Genomic DNA, 20,556 nt, shown 5'->3' on the forward strand with positions numbered 1-20,556 from the left:
ATTAAAGAACTGTGGAAGCCAAATAACAAATTCTTTCTTTTTGTAAGAACCAAACTAAGATTAACAGCTGAGAAGATTTACAAAGAGTTCATTATTAACACAGCACTGAAGCAAGCTAGCTTGGACTTGCTTTTCAAGGGCAACCCCAATTATTAAGCCAATTATGTTCCTTTTAGCAGTCTACTTCCATCAGAAAGTTCAGGGCATTTGAAAGTTTTTGGAACTGACAAAATATAAACTTTTCTTCTGCTTCTCTTCTTTTTTGTCTCATTTAGAATTCAGAAGTAATAATATGAAGCATCAGTGAGACCGTTATTATTTAAATCCTCATGGATAACTCTGGAAGAAAAGAGCTGGAACACTGCAAGAAGTAAAAGGGGAAAAGCACACAAACCAGAGTGAGTGGCCCAAAACAGGCTGGCTGTGGGGCTGAGATCTTACTGCCACAGCATTCATTCAGCACTGCCACACCTTCCTCATACAGAAATAAAGGGCTGTGGCAGAAGCTTCACATTGCACCCTGATTCAAAGGCTCTGAAATTAACAAAGCCCACATTGCCTTCTTCAGGTCAGCCCCTCACTGGGAGGCCCCTGGCAGGCACTGGGAATTCTTTGCAATGGCCAAACCTGGCCCCACCATCCTCTGCTGCTGCACTGGGGAGGGGTTCCCTCTGGACAGGGCTCACAGCACCATGGGGCCCCAGAAACGCTGAAGGAAAGCCAGCTCTGCTGAAAGATCACTACAAAAAGCAACAAATATGACCTCGTTTCATGGAAAACCTCATACAAAAAAGCTTAGAGAAAGAGATCAGGGGTGACACCCTGATAACCAGCATATTCTTTAACAGGTATATTTGAGCAATCTTAAGATGAAGGTATTACTAAAACAGAGCATTGAAAAACTATGGGACATTTGGACTGAAAGTCTAAAGGCATCAGAACTTCTTGGAGAATAGTATCACCCCAAAGCCTCTTCAGACACAAGCCCCACTCCAGCCCAGAGCTCCCTGTGCCCGTGCAGGGGCTGCTGGCTGTGCCCTATTACTGTTGAGTAAGAAAAGATACAGCTTTATTAGAAGGCTGGCTTATAGAACAGTAGCTTTAATATGAAAATTCTCTTACAGATAGATTTGACATATTCTACTTGACTGGTTAATTAATAAAAACATTTTTCTTACAGACAGTTTCTGAGAAGAGCAGAAAAGCAGAGTAGGAAAACACCACTTGTAGGTTGTTTATACTAATAAGTTATCACTGTTTCTCTACAACTCTCTAAAAAGTCTGACAAATCCACTGTGAGAAAACGATTTTTTCTGGCTGTCTGCCCAGGCTGTCACACGGCCAGAGGCAGGCAGGGCAGTACTCACGCCGAGAAGGTCCTGGTGCGGCGGGTGGGCAGCGGGCTGGGGATCAGGTACCCCCGCAGCGGCGACGGGGAGCGCTCCCGCGGCCGCCGGCTCTCCGGCAGGTGCAGCGAGCTGGGCGACGGGGGAGAGCCGGGGGACTGCTGCGACGAGGATGAGGTGGGCTCAGAAGACATTCCTGAGGCCTGAGGAGAGCCTGCGGAGAGGAAGAGATCTGATTTAGCGCGAAACGGGAATTGTCACAAATGCCACAAATGCTTGCGGATGCTGATTTTGTAAGAACGTGACTCACTTCCTGCAGACGTACACACGGACACAGCTCCGCCACCAGCTCTGCTCTGGATCAGTGAGTTGATATTTTGTAAAGTTTATTTCTTTTGAAATGTCACAGTTTTGTCAGCTGTACTAGGAAGCTCCTCTGCGAACAGATTACTCCACAACTAACGTATTTGCTCACTCCTGCCTCACTCACAGGCTCTTGGGGCACAACTGAGCCCCAGCTCTTGGTCTTGGTGTGCCCCACACACCTCCCAGACTGATGGGCTGTGACCACAGGCAGCACGGAGGAGCTGCACACATCTGCACACAAACACACATCACAAGAAAGAAGCCCTTGAAGAAGAAATGCTGAGACCAAGCTGCACCTCCAGTGCTGCAGGTTTGTTTTGCTGCGTGATCATCATGATAACTTCATTGCTGCTGCTGCTCACTTATTAACACATCTCTGTCAGCTCGTAACACCTCCAGCTTGACTGTGAGAAGAGAATCAGAGGAGTGCTCCTTAACCCCTTCAGACAGATGATTTACTCCGTGGGACAGGAGCACAGGCAAAGGTGGAGGCAGTGCCAGCCCTGAGGAGGTGACTCCTCCTGCCTGGGGAGATCTGGCAGACCCAGCAATGCCCTTTGGGAGGTCTGGGTCTGCCACAATCTCCCAGCAGCTAGGGAGCCAATAGTCCACACCTTCATTCGGACACCCAGCACGGTCAGGTTTGCTCTTGCTCAGGTTCTACAGCAGAGGAGGGAGAAGATCACCTTCTCAGCACACCTTCTCATCACCAACAGCAATACATCTCATAACACGACAGGCAGAACTCCCAGAATCCATGCAAAGAGCAGGATCAGGAACAGCAGCACTTCTACACGCACAAATGCATGGCTTACAGCAGCAGTGGCAGAAATAAGAGGAAATAACCAGCACTGCTCAGATATTACTATGCAAGTCCCCATCCACACTGAAAGAGGAAGGTGATTTGCAAAAATAACCAATAACCCACTACAGTCTTACCTAAGAAGACTAAAAATATCTGGTTATCTGGATGAGTTAGCAAAAAATGTGGCGATCTGAGTCAAGAAAACATCAAAAAGGCAAGAAAAACTGCCTTTAAGACCAATAGTTTAATTGAATTGAAATCTCTCATATCCATTATGCACCCTCCTCTTGACACCCACACTCCCCAGCCCATGAATTATGGAGTGGATCCTTGACATGACATTTGAGAGATGCAGCCTTCTTGTCAATGGCAAATCCATATTATTTCTTCCTGAAAATAAAGACTAAAATTAAAAAGGCTTCTTAAGAATGAAGTCACCAGGGAACAAAAGCTTTTGTCTTTAATTGCTCAGGGTGCTCAGAAGATAGAAATGACTAGTCAGTCATACTCCCTCCTCTACCAGCTTGAGCTTTCCTCACTGTTCTCAAGAACAACTCAGCTCAGAACAAAACCCCAACTTTAGGGATGGAATTTCAAATATGGATGATATATGTCACCCATGAGCTAATGCCCTGCCCAGTGTCACAGCACAGTGCTCAGCTCAGACCAAGATGATAACACCAAAGGGTCAGGATTTTCCAAACTTCCTCCTCCTCAAAATAGACCTGCTGTGCTGGCTGGTACAGAGGAAGTCTCAATTTTCTAAAGCCCTCTCCTCTGGACACCTTGCTTTCAAGGAATGTGTTTGACATGGCAGGACCATAGCCCTAGTAAGTCACAGGAAAAATAAGAGCAAACAATTAAAACCTGGTTCTGATAACTCAGCACACACGGGCTGGCACAAGTGAAAACACAGCTTTTAGACTCACATGCTTTCTCTCCTCTTCTAAATATAAACCAGCTTGTCAGGTGACAAGCAAAATGCAGAGTATTCATCCAGCCACAGAGTGCTGCCTGTCCCCTTCCTCAGACAAGGCTAGAGAGGCAGAATTTTCCCTCCTTTCTTTAAACCACAGACAAACCACAAAAATATTTACAAATAAAGAAGACTAAATGGAGTTAGAAGTGTGCTGCCGTATGTTATTGTTCCCATTTATATTATTTTGGTGCCCTCTGCTCCGTACACATAAAATAAAACAGCGATGTAGAACATTCAGTACCTTGTCACTGTACAAATGTCCTTTTTGTTCTCTGCACACAGCAAAGGTGGGTGAATAGCCTCGACTCTCATCACTTCTATTACATGAGCCCTGCATTGTGCCCAGAGCTGGGTGAGACCTGACCCAAAACCACAGAGCTGAAGGCAGAGAGCAGCAGCCACACCACACTTGGCTTCACCACCACCACAACCAGCGGGACACGGGGAGATGCTGAGCCCGTGCTGCAGCTCAGTCTCTACAGGCGGTATGGTGCATCTGTGCCCAGGAGAGTTCACTGACATCCCTCTGCCTCCTGGGCTTCTCTGACAGCTGTGCAAACAGGCATAATGGGAGGGATGGGAGCCTGACCGACCGAGCTGAACCGTGTGTGTTCAGCAGGATGGCAGCAGCTCCCACCTCCCCTGACCCTCGGCAGAAGCTCAGCTCATCTGGACCTTTACAAAGACAAAGGTGCAGCTGGGCTGTTTCAGTGCATGCTGGTGTGGCCATTTGTTGACGTTGTTCATGCAGGGATTAGCTCATTTCCCTTGGCAGCCCTCCTGCAGGAGCAGAGACACTCTCCCCACTCGCAGGCGCAGCTGGAGGCCGGGCAGTGTTGACACAGGAAGCTTACAGCAAAAACTCAACAACACAAAACCCACACCCCAGCCCTCCCAGCCACCTCCTCACAAATGCTTTGCCTTCCTAAGGCAGTCACCAGCAGTCTGCAGAGATGTTTTCCAGATGTTATCCTAGGTTCTAAACTGACTCCTGTAAATCAAGGATCACCCCTGGAACTTGTGGATGGCTGTCTACCAGCCCTTCCTCCACACCCACAAATTCCTTCCTCTCTTTTTGACTCTGTGACTAGCTGAACAAACCCACTTACCTGCATCTCTCAGAACCCCCCTGCATCTCCCAACCCACATCTGTCATGTTTTCCCCTAATTTTCCCCTAAAACCAGGGAAAACCCCTGGTTTTCCTCCAGCCCAGCCAGCACTCTCCCCTTGGCCATGGCAAGGACATCATCCCACAAAGCCCAAGAGCACCAGCAGTGCATCCACCCCGAGCTGCCAGGAGCACCCATCCCCCTGTGCCAGCACTGCAGAAAGCCCAGCAGTGAGATCCCAGCCAGGCCAGGGAGCAGGGACAGCACAGCCAGCAGCTCTCTTCTGCTTGAGCCAGCAAAACATGTGCCTGTGGGGATTTACAGAGTGAATGCAACATGACGTAGGGTGGTGATGTTTTCAGGCTCTTTAGGAAACTCCAGCCACATGCCACATTACCCTGAAATCGCCCCATATTTCAACATGCATCATTTGTCTTTCTCCAGTGTGATTTTTTTTTTATATTTATGTTTAGGAATGTACCAAACTTGAATATAAATAAAATAAATTACAGTAACATCATGGCAAAAATAGACTAATTTAACATTTCAAAGCAAAAATATTTTTTTACCATACCTTTTTTAGAAAAATTGGCCAATGTGTGTAGAAAGAGACCCCAAAATGTCATCTGCAACAAGTGACCTACAAAGCACCTGTAGCAAGTGAATCACAAAGAGCACAATACATGCAGGAGAAATTTCTGAAATTCTCCATGAAAAATAACTTTTAAAAGCTACTGAAGTGATAAGATTGGGAGTATATAAATGTCACCATAATTTCTCTATGTATCTATTTATCCTATTTATCTTAAAGTCTGCACCATACCTGCAGGAATACCCTAAAAATAGCAGGTTTGGAGAAGTTATCCATTCTGACCAGCATGACACTATCACAGAAATCTTATCTCACTTTTAATTCATGTAAATGCCTGGAAATTGTCCAAATTGATGTGGCAGGATGACAGGCTCCATGAAATCTCTCCATCTATGAATGGTTTCTTTCTCCCATCACAGGCTGCAACACCTCCAGTGAACGGGCACAGGGAACATCCCCAGGGAACGCTGCTCTGCAGCCTTCTGTGCTCCAGCATGGAGAAAATGCTCTTTCCGGCCTCCTTAGTCTGGAAATGATCCTGCCTGGAGGAGCTGCTTTCAGATGGTACCACAATGGTCCAAGAACAGGACAGCACTGGCTACGTTTGCCTGGAAAATGAGGGTTTTTCTCAAACACAGAACAAAGCTGCTGCTTTCAGATGCAGGTTCTGCAAGATCTCCTTCATTTCAATCTCTAAAAGGAATCTGAAAAATATGTCTAAAAGACATCTGAAAATCTGATTGTTTTCTGGACTTTTCCTGGACTTAGAAACAACACCAGAAACTCTTGCTTTTTTTTTAATTTTCACTTTCAAACATCCTGGTTTCCAAATTTATTCTGTGCAGCTGCATTTCTTTCCTTCTCCAAGGAAGCTGTGCAGATAAACCCCTCAGCTCCACCTGCTCTTCTGCTGACACCTCGAAAACCTCTTCTCAGCAAGAACATCCACAGTCCTTTGCTCCCATCTCTGAGAGAGTGAAGGCATCAGGACTCCCTGCTCTGTGCCCTGATAGAGGGGAGGGACTGAGGGTGTCCCCAGTCCTAGAGCAGCTCCCAGCTCCCTCTCCGAGGTGCCTGAGCACCAGCCACAGCACTGTTCCTCCCTGGAGCTCCTTCCAAAGCCCTTTGTGGCACTGGGACCCCGTGCACACAAGGATCCCAGCACTCTGAGCCTCCAGCACTGCCCCTGCACCACAGGGTGAAGCACTTACAAAACACAAACAGTTACGAAACAGCTTCCGAGGGCTTCCCCTTCCAGCTTGGTCTGCATGACTAACTTTCTACAATTAATACTGGTATTTCAATTAGCACTGAAACTCAGAGGAGTTGCAACATGCATGTGACATGTCACAGAGGATTATGGTATAAGCATGATGCTTTTGGAGGCTGCAGAGTGCCCACACACTGGAGTGATTCGTCAGTTAATGGAGACCAGGACATGTCCAGTAAAAGCCTAATTATAAGGTAAGCAAAATACAACAAGGACAAATTCTATAGCTTGTTTGGGTGTGCAAATTCATTTGGATTAAAACAGGGTTTAGTTTACAAACAGTAGCAGCTATTTCCAAGCTATCTCAGCACTGAACACTGTCTCCAGATGCGGGGGGTGCCCTTCTGCTCCTGCAGTGAGCAGTGTCTGTGTCGGAAGGAAGCACTGCTCAGGCAGCACAAACCCACACTGCACAGCAGTGATCACAAAGAGGGATGGGGAGGAACTCAGTCATCAGCAGCCTATACAGCACGTTGGGAGAGATGAGGACTGCATGCAGTCCCATGTTTTCCACTGCTCATGAAAGCTGATAGGTACACTCAAAAAAAAAAAAAAAAGTTTAGGTGAAGGAACTGAGTGGTTAGTCAGATGAAGTACATGTTTCAACTGATGTAGGATACTAAGGATATATGGTGATACCCTGTGGTTCATTTTATCAAAAATACAGAGGAATCAGGATCCTCTCTCGCTGGAAATCCAGTATTTGCCATGATTGATGATGCACAAACTTGTTGCTCCAAGCTGAGCAAAGCTAGCCAGGGTCCTCCACTGGTAAGTGAGCACAGGAGGCTGTTACAGATGTACTGTCAGCTGCCATGGGGACAGTGTGCACAATCACACAGGACCAGCTTCCATCCTGCCCCTTGCAAAAAGGTACTTCAGAGGGAGCAGAGCACACCAGCAGCCAGTGGTAAGGCAGGTTACTCAGGACAGTGCTGGGAATGGCATGGAGCTGTCCCAAGACCAGCACACCTTCCCTCACACGCTTTCACAGGAGAAGCCCAAGCCTTCAGTTTGCTTATAAAATCTCATTTATCCAGCTCCTTTTGTTTAAAGAATAGATTGCAAGAGGTGAAAACTCTCCCCAGCTCATGGCAAGCCTGGACAAGCAGTGACAGGTTCCAGACAAGCATCCTCCTCTGGGAGCTCTTCCAAGCAAGGATGAAGATGGTAGTTGAAGATGATGGTGGTAATTAAGTACAAGTGTTGCCCAGTGACTTAATTTGCTGTGCACCTATAGTATTGGGTAATGTAATCAAGTATTTAAATGACAGCAGGAAAAGGGGGTTCTCACCTGGGCAGGACACCACAGCCTGTCACCAAGCAGGCATGTGGCAGTGCCCTGTGGGATGGGCTGTCACACCCATCCCTGTGCCCACAGCACACCAGGCACTGAGCCAGCACCAGCACTGGGGTGAGATGCCCAGCATCTTGCCTTGCTCGTGGTCTGCCAGCTGCTTGCTGTGTGAGCTGCCAGGCTCCAGCCCTGGCTATTTCAGTGGCAGCAAGGACACCATGTCACAGCAGTGCCCAGCTGCTCTCAAAGCCACTGCCAGCCTCCCCCACAGTGCCAGAACCCAGAACAGAAACATAGACACCAACTCCCAATGCCCAGCCCCAACCCAGGTGCACCTTCCCTGAAGCCAAGGACACAACAGGTCACCCCCAGGTCACCAGTGTTGGTGCCCCCAACCTCCACAGAACTGTGATAAGGGCAGTGTGAAGGCAGATCACAAAGGAGCCTTCCAGTAAAGCTGGGGAACATCAGGATGACTTTACTTGATCCAACACTGGTAGCCAGGTGTGGCTGCCCAGGTCAGAGTTAAATACAAGGTGAGTGCAGTGTGGTGCTTACTCTCAACACCATCCCTGCATCCTCATTTAAAGAAATGGCAAACTAAAGGTTGCATAGTGGTATTTAATAACCTTCTGTGAGATTTTTCAGGCCCTTCCTGAGCTCATATAATCTTTTTAACCTCTGCAGTATCCTGTGGCAAGGAATCCCACAGCTTAACTGCCTATGAAAAAGAGCCTCCACTCCTTTTAGTGCACTGTGAGGAGAGGCCCTTTTTACAGGGAAATTAAGAAAGGACAGTGACACCAAAAGGCAACAGCAAATTAGAAAAGAAACAAAGAAACAAATGGGAAAAAACCATTAGCTTAGAGGAACACACAAGAAAGGGTGTACAGACTTATTCATAAATCAAACTTTAAATCTTCTAGCAGAAGTGACATAAAGAGGGTAGAGAGCAAGAATAGCTACAAGCTGTTTCTGGTGATCTTGCCCCCCTCCCCTTTAAATATCCAAGCACAAATGAAAAACCTTGTGCCTTTTTAAAACAAAACACTCCCCACTTTGTCACTTGAATGGCTGCCATGACTCTTTCTTAGACAATAAACCCCACTAGTATCAAATATTTCTGAAGATTTCGCTTTGTCAACAAGCTAGCTGGTTTGGGCCAGAAAGCAGATATTATCTATTCAATGTTTTATGGTCCCCAGCACAGAACCATTGTGCTGGTCACTCCAAGTTCCTGCTGCCTTCATCACTCCTCCATTAGCCAGGGCTGGGAACTCTGCTCTGGGGTAGCAGAGCCAACACTTCACATATCTCATCCTAAACTTGTTAACATGCCCAGTCACAGTGAGCTGATGTATTTCCCAGACAAAATACAATGTATGGCTGAAAAGGGAACTTTCTGTCCTTTCCAGTGCTTGCTCTCCAGCTTTGGAACTCAGCTCCTCCTTCAGTGTTTTTGCAAGTCTGAAGATTTGCCTCTGCCATTGCTTCCATGATGGAGCATTCTCTGTGAATTTATTCTAGGATTTATTTCATATTGGTAGAAAATATTTATACCAGAACATGAAAATCTCGCATGTGTCTTGTGTCTAAGCATCTTAAAGCTCATCTACAAGGCAAATGGGTTATACATGTCATACTATTATAAAGAAGTTATACATATGTAAATCCCTAGACACTTTTGAAAAGCTCTCCCCTTTTCAGCCTCCTCTCACATCACAAAACTTCAGGCACAATTGTGGTTAAGTTTGTTCATGTGCAACTTTGAGTCTTTTAAGGCTACTGAAATCCCCTGAAATATTTATGTTGCTCAAGTGTTACTCAAAACAATTAGCTCACTGTGTTTCCTCCCTAATCAACATTTTCAACAGGGGAAAACAGTTCACATTACAGAGATCTATAACCATGGAAATTTATGAGGCATATGTGTATTGGCAAAGAAAAAAATAAATCCTCTGAGGGTATTTCATCTGCCAGCATTCCAGCAAGATGCAGTTGGCAGGGTACAGAGTCAGAAACCACTCAAAACCAGCCTGATCCTCACACCAGCTCTGTGAGGCACCCAGAGACCCCAAATGCCTTTTGGACAGGCCAGGCTCTAATTTCTGGTTATCTCAATGCATAGGCCACGTCCCAGTCTCACTACTTGACACTTTCTATGCATATTTTTAAGCATCTCAGGCTAATAACTGGTGTCTATTTCAAATAGATCACTCAGAAATCAATTAAACAGAATGTTTGTGATGGAGACAGAATTATGAACCTATATCAATATCAAGTAATGACCAAAAGATAAAAAATTGACTGAAATACTTTAAGAAACAGAAAATGCTCTGCATCTGATGGGATGATAGACAATGGAGAAACTGACAGATAGCTAAATAGATAGACAGAGATTTAAAGATCACAGGCCCACTTAACAATTGCATTTCTGTTTTTTCTTCCCTCCATTGCATCCCTCAACACAATTTCCAGTATATCTCACCATGCTGTACACAAGTTTGTGCTTGTGACCCCGAGAACCCCTCTCAGTGTCCTCATGCTCCAGCACGAAGCAAGTGCTCCATCAACACTGTAAAACTAATGGTTACCTCTTAACTCTCAGCTGAAACTGCCTTAATATGTTTAACTGAAGTCTGTAGGATAAGAACTACATAAGTACACATGATGCACAGGTTTGGGTTTTCTTACATAACCAAACAACTTATGGAACAGAGAATATGTAACCAAACACAGATAACCAAACTCCTTGGCTGAACAGAAAATGTTGCATTTTACCTCACAGAGCTGCTCAGTCCTGGCAGCACAACTATCCCCAGTGCCAGCTGCTGCTTTACAGAGCTCTGTGTGATCTGCTGCACTGACGGGCAGCCCTACACATGCAATCAGACCTGCGATGCACCCAGAGCACACCCCACAGCTCACAGCCTCCAGAGCTGTTCCAGGGACACCAGCCACCCCAATAAACACCCCAAATCCTCTGGCAGCTACACACCCTCCATTACATCCTCCCATGTGGCAGCCTGGAAAACACCACTGATGATGCACTTTAGGGTTCCAGGGAAAAAAATATTTTTTAAGTCTCAAAAATGCTTACAGTACCCCTAGTCCAGCCAGCCTACTGTAGGCAATGGACCTGTGGGGAGTGTGACTGCCCTCCCTGGTTATCCTGCGTGCACAAACCAGTCTTTCTGGCTCAGCACATCCACCCTGTGCTCTCAGCAATGGCAGAAGGAGTCACACTGTGCTGTGGTGGCTGCAAAACCGCAAAGCCAGCACGGGCTCGTGTGCTGGGCTGCATTTCGTGCCTACTTACACATCAACAGAACTATTTACTGTGCTGTGATTTCCAGAGCCACGGCCCCAGAGCTGTACTGAGCAGGACAGAGCTGTCCAGAACCACAGGCACTGCTGTGTTATTTGTGGCTGCTGTGTTAGTGCTCAAAAGCCAACACAGACCACAGCAAGGGAACGGGCAACTCAAGCTTTTCAGGCAAGGTAAAAATCAACTGTTATAGTCGAAAAAAAGCAGGCAAATCTTGAGGCATGTACATTCTTCAGGTATAAAACTAAACCTCTATATAGAAGTACATGTTTAATAGAAAATTGCACTAAAGTTTTGTGTTAGAGCAAAAAACTGCATTCACTTCAACTGCAAATCAAAGAGGGAATGGGACACACAAGCAGAGCAAACACTGCACACAGGAACAGCAGTGAATGCCTTTATGAAGGATTGTTTTGATTCAATTTACCTGTTTAGCCACATGCTAATAGCTACATGACCTTATGAAACTGGGCCAGAGCCACTAACAACAGAGACGTGAGATCAGTAAAGAAACAAAGACAGGGATATGTATAACAGTGCCTTTGTTGTTTTTATCTAGCCCAATGTTTTGTGTGAAACCTGATGCTACACAGCTAAGAATCCTCAGGGTCTGCCTGCCTCAGGAACAAGCCCCGAGTCCAGAACAAGCCATGTCATGGTACTGAATGCACATCTTGTGGGTTCACCCTGGTCCTGGTGGCCAGGAGAGCCCAGACTGCACAGCTCCACATCACAGAGTACCAGAGAGAGCTCCTCCTCAGGATCCATGCCACGGAAGAGGCAATGCAGCCACACTGCAATGTTCAAGAACAAATTTGATTAGAATCCCAGACCCCAGCTGTACCAGTCTAGTGAGTGTCCAGCAAAAACACTTTTGTCCCCATGGGGCTGTGGTAAGTGCTGAGACAGCTCTGCACTACCTTTGTTTCTTATTTTATTCCACTGGGATGCTTTTCAGGTGAGGTTTGTCTACCTGAAAAGTCTGAGGGATGGACGGGAAGCATGCGAAAAAGGGGTAGTGCAGACAGCAGCATGGTGACATCATGATATGGGATGCTGCTGGCAGTGCCTGGGCAGCAGCTCTGCCAGATCCAGACTGGACTGGGGTCCAGCAGTGAGTTCCTGTCCTCAGATCCCTGCTGCCATGGGTAAAAGACACTGCAGTGGATCACACATCCCCAGGGACAGAGACCATTTTTGTCTAAGCCTGGCACAGGGAGAAAAGAAAAAATCAATGTAAAAAATATCAGAAAACAGTGGAACTGCACAAATATTTAAGTACATCCAGATACTCCTTCTACTCCTGGTGTCCTAAACATTGGTGAGAATAATTTCTAGGACTGACACAGATCCTAGGAGGGAAAAACCACCCTTCTGCATAGAAGAAAAAAAAAACAAACATGTTTATTCAGAAACTGAGACCTGAGTAAGATTCAAACACACTTTCTGGAACACTGTATAGGAGAAAACTGACATTCACTCTATTTACTGTCTCGCCTACCTGTAAAATGAAAACTCCACTACTTTAAATAGTTTGAAATAACTTTAAGAACTCCTCCTACCAGTCTCCATCACAAAGAGACTCCATGAAAAGGTTATCACCACGTTTCATAATTCTCATTGCTAGATTTTCTTCAAATATTGGAGAAAATAAAGTCACAGTCTTCACTGTCGAGTAAATTTTGCCTCTCCTGGCTGAGATCAACAGAGGCAGGTCCTGTTCTGGACCTGCCACTGCACAGAAAGGCACTCCCTTGATGAGCTGGGTGAGAAGATCCAAATCATGCATTTAATGTATATTTACATTCCAGCAACAAGCATAAATTTTGTAAACAGGAAATTCTTTGACGTTGCTTTCTGGCAGTTTCATTTACCCTTTCAAGAAATTGTCAAGAAGTTGAAATCACGACCAAGACTTACTTTTATCAAATGACTGATGTAACTGAAAACAAGCAAATGCCTTTGACCAGCTTTCTGAAATCATATCATGAAGAGAAAGCAGGAGACAAGAAGCACTGAGAAGGCAGGAGCTCATAAAACAATATAGTCCATTTTGCCAGAGGGCCTCCATCAGCGTGACTGGCTGTGCAACGTAAACAAACCAAACATTAAACCAGGACTGACATAAAAAGAAAATTCCTCCCCCACTGGACAGACAAGATTAAATATTTATTTCCTGGACACAGTCTAGTCTTTGTTTGGGCATTCTCTTAAATAGCAAATGGCAAAGAATTTGAAACCTTGGGAAAAGCAGTTCTCCTGGAAAAGAGTTGTGCCTGGAGGAACACCCCATGGCAGAGGACTCACCATGCCTCCTACCCTGCTCAAAACCAGCCCTGGGAAGACAAAGTGAACATCAGATGCTGAATGGGCTGCAAACCTCCTGCAAACAGCCAACTGATAAACAGTCTTTGGAAGCAGAGGTTCCCTCTCCAATTCTCAGCAATTTTATGTTTTGGTTTTGCTGTTAGTCACCAAGATCTGCAGTTGCAGCAGGCAGCTGCAGCCTGTCCTCCACCATGGGACAAGTACACCATGGTTGATGTGACAAGGGGCTGAGCAGGACAGACCCTTTGTTGAGGCTCTGTCAGTGTGCTGTGGGAGCTCTCCCCACGCTGGCCATGCTCCTCTGGAACCTCCTGGCTGCAGCACCATCAGTGCTCCATCCAGCCTGGCTTCCAGCTCCCGGGCAGTCCCCAGCATTTTGGCACACAAGCTGCCCCTGGATAATACCAGCACACACTTTGCTTCCCTCCTCGGGACCAGCCTTAACTCTTAATGCTCTGTCACTTCCCCAGTCATGTGCTGCTTATGAGGCATGGCAAAGGACCAGCAAGGTTTAATATCCCAGAGAAACCACCAGGTCAAGGCTCCCTGTTTTCCTTGGTCCTGCACAAAGCGCTCTGTGATCAGATCAGGCATGGAGCCACCGGGGTAAGGAACACATGGTGCACACAGGCCTGCTTCCTTTTTCCAGAGAAAGGTAACAGAGCCCTCCCTTGCTGTTCACAACCCCCCGGGGATTTAACTGCAGGTTGTTTTGTTCTCTCTGTGCCTTCACCCCTCTGCTGTCTGATCACTGGGAGGCTGCAGCTCAAGCCCAGGTTTACCTTCCCAGATCCCAGTGCTGGGCAAGAAGTGTGGTCACAGGCCACCAGTTATTGCCCAAACAGCTGGGCAAGCACCCAAAAGCCAAATTCATAATTGCTGTCCTTGAAACAGCCCTATTTAAACATCTGTTGAGACCTTGACCCTATCACCAACTCCTCCCTGCAGAAATACACAATTCAAGGTGAGCAGAGCCTAACACACCATGGGTCAAAAATTTAATGTTCATTTTCTTTAGACTTCTATTCAGTTTCCAAATTGCATTAATAATGCAAGAACCTCAACGTGAGTGTCATTATGCCCAAGACAATCGTTATTTTTTAAAGATTGGATAGGTTACTTTGTTATACATGTATTTATCTATCTATATTTTAAATCGACCCAGAGAAAAAAAAAGCTGATGTTCAAACCAATGGCAAATAAAGAACCAGCAAAGCTCTGGAATCCATCAGTAGGATTGTAGTATCGGAGGAACCACACGGATGAAGCTGATTTCAGGAAGCAGGAGGGGTTTCCAGGCTGCTGAAGCCCGTCCATTAGAGTGAGCTCGGGCTCCCGGGCAGCACCCACGCCCACCTACCCCGAGGCACCACAGCCAAGCCTGGGCAGATGCGATCTGACTCACATGGTGTTTCACAGCTTCCCTCAGGGGGGGCAAACACACCACTTTAGTGTGCTCCACGTGCCCCAAAAATGACAGAAACGAAAGCCGAGTGTCTTCCTGCACAATGCAGAGACAAAGAAAGCATCAGTTTGGTTCCTTTCCCAGCTGCCATCGAGGCGCTGACGATGCTCCGAGGTGTCACCTCCTGTCAGAGGGGATCCCATCTCCGCATCTTCTGTACCTTAGCCTTTTTCTCAGCCACTAGCTATGGGGATCTCGGCAGAAAATGATCCCGCTCTGCTTGTTTACAAGCGCCAGGAGGCTGTTTGTTCTGTTTATTCTCGGGAAGGGAAGGCTGCGGGGAGCGCTGCGGAGCTGTGGCACAGCGCCGGCTGCTCGCCCCGCTCGCCGGGCTCTGCCTGCCAGCGTGGGCTCCAGCACGCCAGCCACGGCCACACACGGCGAGAGAAGGAGAGCAGGCACGCAGACAGACCCCGGGAGCGCGGCCTGGCAGCTGAGGGTGGCTCGGACAGAACGGGGAGTGTGGCCTGGCGGCTGAGGGTGGCTCGGACAGACCCTGGGAGTTCAGACAGACCCTGGGAGCTGCCTGGCAGCTGAGCCTGGCTCAGGAGCGCGGCCTGGCTGGCTGAGGGTGGCTCACACAGACCCTGAGAGCTGCCTGGCCGACTGAAGGTGGCTCGGACAGACCCTGGGAGCTGCCTGGCCAGCCAAGGTTGGCTCTGACAGACCCTGGGAGCTGCCTGGCAGCTGAGGGTGCTCACACAGACCCCGGGAGATAACACAGACCCCGGGAGTTCACACAGACCCCGGGAGCGGCCTGGCAGCCGAGGGTGGCTCGGACAGACCCTGGGAGCTCTCACAGGCCCCGGGAGCTCACACAGACCCCGGGAGCGGCCTGGCAGCCGAGGGTGGCTCGGACAGACCCTGGGAGCTCTCACAGGCCCCGGGAGCTCACACAGACCCCGGGAGCGGCCTGGCAGCCGAGGGTGGCTCGGACAGACCCTGGGAGCTCTCACAGGCCCCGGGAGCTCACACAGACCCCGGGAGCGGCCTGGCAGCCGAGGGTGGCTCGGACAGACCCTGGGAGCTCTCACAGGCCCCGGGAGCTCACACAGACCCCGGGAGCGGCCTGGCAGCCGAGGGAGGCTCGGAGCAGCAGCGGCGGTGCCGGGGGCAGGGGCGCGGCCGCTCCAGCCGCGCTCAGGAGCCCCCGCAGCCCCCGCAGCGGAAAGGAGCCGCAATCAGTGCGGGAGAGGAGGAAATAAAGATCACTGATCCCTCATGGGAGTTGCCTCAGAAACGAGGAAAAGACACAGTGAGAGAAGGAAGCAAAACAATTGTCTCTGCCCTGCTTGGAGAGAAAAGGCAAAGCAGTATGAACGCTTTCTAGTTTTCATTTTATCTGGACAGTGCTGGGGACTGATGCATCATGCAAACCCAAATCACCTCTCTGCATCTCTCCTTTCTTTACAGTGTTTCAGCTGGGGTTTTTGTTTGGTTTTCCATATCAACCTGTTGCAAAAAGCAGGATTTGAGTTTTTAAAACTGTTGTGCAGAAAGAAAAACAAACATTTCATTCCTTTTTCTTTTTTTTTTTTTTTTTTGTCCTCTTCAAAGACTGCCACCCCTCTGCTGTGCACAGTGCTGTTCCCAGCCTACTGGCCCACAGGAGATGGCAGCTGCCACCCCAGAGAAGGGATGTGATCCTCACTCATCCTTCTCCTTGATGTTGATGGGGCTTACACTTTGCAAGCTGAATTCTTCTCCTTAGTCTCTGCCAGAAACCTTCCAGATGAGGGGCAGATTAACCAACAACTCTCACCATCAACATCCAGAATATTTGTCAACCTAGACTTGAACAGTTACAGTATCAATAAATTTTGCTAATGCTGATCACCATCAGTCTTTTCCCAAGTTTCAAGCAGTTACTATCAATCCCTGCGAACTCTACTCCATGCCAAGTGATTAAAAAATGGTTCCTTACAGAAATTTGAGACAAAAAGATGCAATAAACAACTTCAGCTTTCACCCTGAAGACACCCCAGCCATGATAAAAGAGACCCCAAGTCCTTCTGCACCCCACAGCCCACTCAGCGTGAAATGGAAGCAGGGAAAGGATTTATTTACTTCTGTCACTGTCAGGCTTGACACCAAGAACAAAGTTGGCACAGCCTGCTGGTCCTATTACCTAGAAAGAACCCCACACACCACATTTCCTCCCAGGAACCACATTTGGTGTGGTGCACGAACAGGGTTTGGCAGTTTGTTGTAAGAGAGCTCTACTGAAGCAGATACCTTCATGTTCATGGTGGGTTTCATACTACAGCTGAATATAAAACCTGGATTCACCCTAAAGACAGCACTACCCAGAAAGCCACAGTGGTAAGAGACGACAGAAGGCAGCTGGCCTTATCTGGCTAATTTAAATTACTTGCAGATAAGCATTTCTGAGCTTACATGCATGTAAGTAAAGGAAAGGATGGTGCTGGTCAAAATATTTACAACCCTGGGCACAGCAGAGAGGCAGAAGCTCAGGGTATTGAAGGGTAGCTGCAGCCACCAACACGTGCTCAGGACAGGGGGGGACAGGGCAGCAGCACAGCCATGCACTGGGTCACAGCACACACGGGTGTCACAGCACACACGGTGTCACAGCACACACGGGGGTCACAGCACACACGGTGTCACAGCACACACGGGTGTCACAGCACACACGGTGTCACAGCACACACGGGGGTCACAGCACACACGGTGTCACAGCACACACGGGTGTCACAGCACACACGGGGGTCACAGCACACACGGTGTCACAGCACACACGGGTGTCACAGCACACACGGGGCCGTGGGACGAGCTCCTGCCTCAGCTCTGTCCCTGCAAAGTGCCACTTGGAAAAAACGTGTTCACAGCACACACGGGTGTGACAGCACACACGGGGGTCACAGCACAAACACGTGGGGGTCACAGAGCACGTGGGGGTCACAGCACACACGGTGTCACAGCACACACGGAGTCACAGCACAAGCACGTGGGGGTCACAGCACACACGGTGTCACAGCACACACGGAGTCACAGCACAAGCACGTGGGGGTCACAGCACACACGGTGTCACAGCACACACGGAGTCACAGCACAAGCACGTGGGGGTCACAGCACACACGGTGTCACAGCACACACGGAGTCACAGCACAAGCACGTGGGGGTCACAGCACACACGGTGTCACAGCACACACGGAGTCACAGCACAAGCACGTGGGGGTCACAGCACACACGGTGTCACAGCACACACGGAGTCACAGCACAAGCACGTGGGGGTCACAGCACACACGGTGTCACAGCACACACGGAGTCACAGCACAAGCACGTGGGGGTCACAGCACACACGGTGTCACAGCACACACGGGGGTCACAGCACACGTGGGGGTCACAGCACACACGGGTGTCACAGCACACACGGGCCGTGGGACGAGCTCCTGCCTCAGCTCTGCCCCTGCAAAGGGCCACTTGGAAAAAACGTGTTGTCTCTCCTTTACACCCCCACGTAGGGTGTGAAAATAAACCCATTGTCAGAGAACAGGCTCATCTTTCCTACGGTTTCTTTGGCACACACAACTTTTTTTCCTGTAAACACCCAAAGCCTTCATATGAGTTGGGGCTTTTTTAAACTTTTTTGCTGTATGTTAGTTAAACCTCTAGAATTAATGACATACTAAGATGTATTTGTGAAAGCCCAAGCCTTCTGGAGCTACATTAACAGGCCTTGCTATTGTCCACTATTAATAATCAACAGAAGGAAAGAAATTATGTTTGCCAAACATAAGATAATAGTCAGAAAGTAAAGGTTAAGAACAGCAGTCAAAAAACCCCTTTCAACCTCACAGAAATTACGACTAGGAGAGACACGTCAAAGCAGCCTGAAAGTTTTCTGAGACTCTCTAAGAAATCAAATCTAGCAGCACAAAAGGTTTTGCAAACATTTCTCAGAAGTAGCTCGACAGGGCCAGCAAAAACAGCATCAGAAAAGAGCTCCAAATCCCCTCCTTGAAAGCCAAAATCAGAGGCACAGATCCAAAGTCAGCCTCGCAGGCTTCTTTACAAGAGCAAGAAGTGACACGCACACACATCCAGCATGCCAAGGGAGCACGACAAAAGGGTTGCTTCCCCGATTTTTTTGATTTCCCCGTTCTCCTGAACAGAAGCGCTGACTGTAAGAGCGGGCAGTTCACGCTACAGCAACAGTCTTTAACGAGGCTCCGAGTTCTGCAGTGCCCCTCTGAGCAGCCAGCGCCGAGTCCTTTCTCTTCCTATGGCTCGAAATCTCTTGTTCAGCGCTCTTTGTCTCGCTCGTCATTTCTAAAACGAGCCATTCTCCGAGTAACAATGTTACACCCCCGGTTCCAAAGCGCAACAAGAAGACGAAAGCGTTAAAAAACGCAAAAAAACAAACAAACCAAAACAAAAGAAACTGGCCCTGATCTCTGAGGCGAAATCAATCCACCGCCCCGGAGGAGGAGAAGGCGGCACCGACACCTCCCGGGGGCTCTCCGAGCCCGCTCCCCCGGCCCGGCCCCCCAGCCCCCAAGGGATGCTCCCTCCTCGCCCCTCGGAGAGACCCCGCTCACCTGGGCAGGGCAGGGCAGGGCAGGGCAGGACGGGCTGGCGGCGGCCCCGCTGCCCGGGCTGCTGTCGGGCTGGCCCCGTCGCTGTGCCGGGAAGGGAGGGCCGGGCCGGGAGCCCCGCTCCGCCCCGCTCCGCCCCGCTCCGCCCGGCGGCACCTGGCCCGGACAACAGCGCCGCAACTTGTCCGGGATGCTGCGGGCCCAGAACGCCGGCCCGACAGTAAAACCACAGCAGCCGAGGGGAAACGGTGTTGTGGGAAGGATGGCATGGCCGGAGAGCTCAATGGAACCAGCGGAGTTCCGGATGGATAATCCTGGTGAATCCTCCCGAACGGTGCGGTGGGGACGAGGAACGGGGCTGCGGTGTGCGCTGCCGAGACAGCGCACGGTGTGCTCTGAACTACCGTCATTTGGGTGTGCTGGGCATCTCCTGCATGAGCACAGCTGTCACACAGGGCCTGCAGCACGACAGCTGATGGCACAGTCCAGGGCAGCAGTGACAACAGGCTCCCAGTTAATGGTCACGGACTTTACTGGGAGCACAAAAATCCCTGAGAGACCTTGGGACAAAGTGTGCTGTCTTCATCCAGCACCCGCTTTCAGCAATGCTTCCATTTGTGCATTATTTCCCTGGCTGATAATAACCCACAGTACTTTAAAAGATGGTTTTACAAAGAGAGCTTAGAAAGTGCATCCATTCTAGTTCTTTTCCACTTGTAGATACCAGACAAAGCATGCCCTCATATCGTTACAAAGGTAAGACTCAGGAGACAGAAATATACACTCTTTTGGCTGGCCATAATCACACAAGAAACAGCACTGGGCAATTTGTGATAAAACTGCCACACACAAATCTTATCAGGGCATTTAATTTTTTTTTTTTTCCATGAGGAAAAGCAAACAGAAGACCCATAACAGAGTGTGTTTGATCTAGACAGAACTAGATAGATCTAGATAGACAAACTAGATAGTTTGATCTAGAAGAGGCCTCACCATATACAGCAACCAGCTTCCTATGTCAACCACGTGGTTGTCTTCCAGAGTACTTTACCTCCCCATCCCATTCTGTTCCACACAAGATCTCACCTCTTTCTAAGATACAGTTACAGGA

The 20,556-nt window shown here is 48.6% G+C and overlaps 1 protein-coding gene across 2 annotated transcripts in view; it reads right to left on the reverse strand.

Annotated features, from left to right (window-relative positions):
• CARHSP1 (calcium regulated heat stable protein 1) overlaps positions 1 to 19,574 on the reverse strand; it is a 34,720-nt gene extending 15,146 nt beyond the window's left edge. Inside the window, exons 1-2 of one of the 2 annotated variants that reach the window (XM_041401440.1) lie at positions 19,449 to 19,574; positions 1,368 to 1,560 (exon numbers count right to left, since the gene is read on the reverse strand). In XM_041401440.1, coding sequence (XP_041257374.1) covers positions 1,368 to 1,540 — 173 coding nt within the window. In that variant the 5' untranslated portion in view covers positions 1,541 to 1,560; positions 19,449 to 19,574. Of the gene's footprint in view, positions 1 to 1,367; positions 1,569 to 19,448 lie in introns of both variants that reach the window. The other variant, XM_041401441.1, reaches the window with a different exon arrangement.
• Positions 19,575 to 20,556: the final 982 nt, after the last annotated feature.

The sequence above is a fragment of the Onychostruthus taczanowskii genome, unplaced genomic scaffold (assembly GCF_017590055.1).
Source record: "Onychostruthus taczanowskii isolate IOZ18803 unplaced genomic scaffold, ASM1759005v1 scaffold19, whole genome shotgun sequence".
NCBI lineage: Eukaryota > Metazoa > Chordata > Aves > Passeriformes > Passeridae > Onychostruthus > Onychostruthus taczanowskii.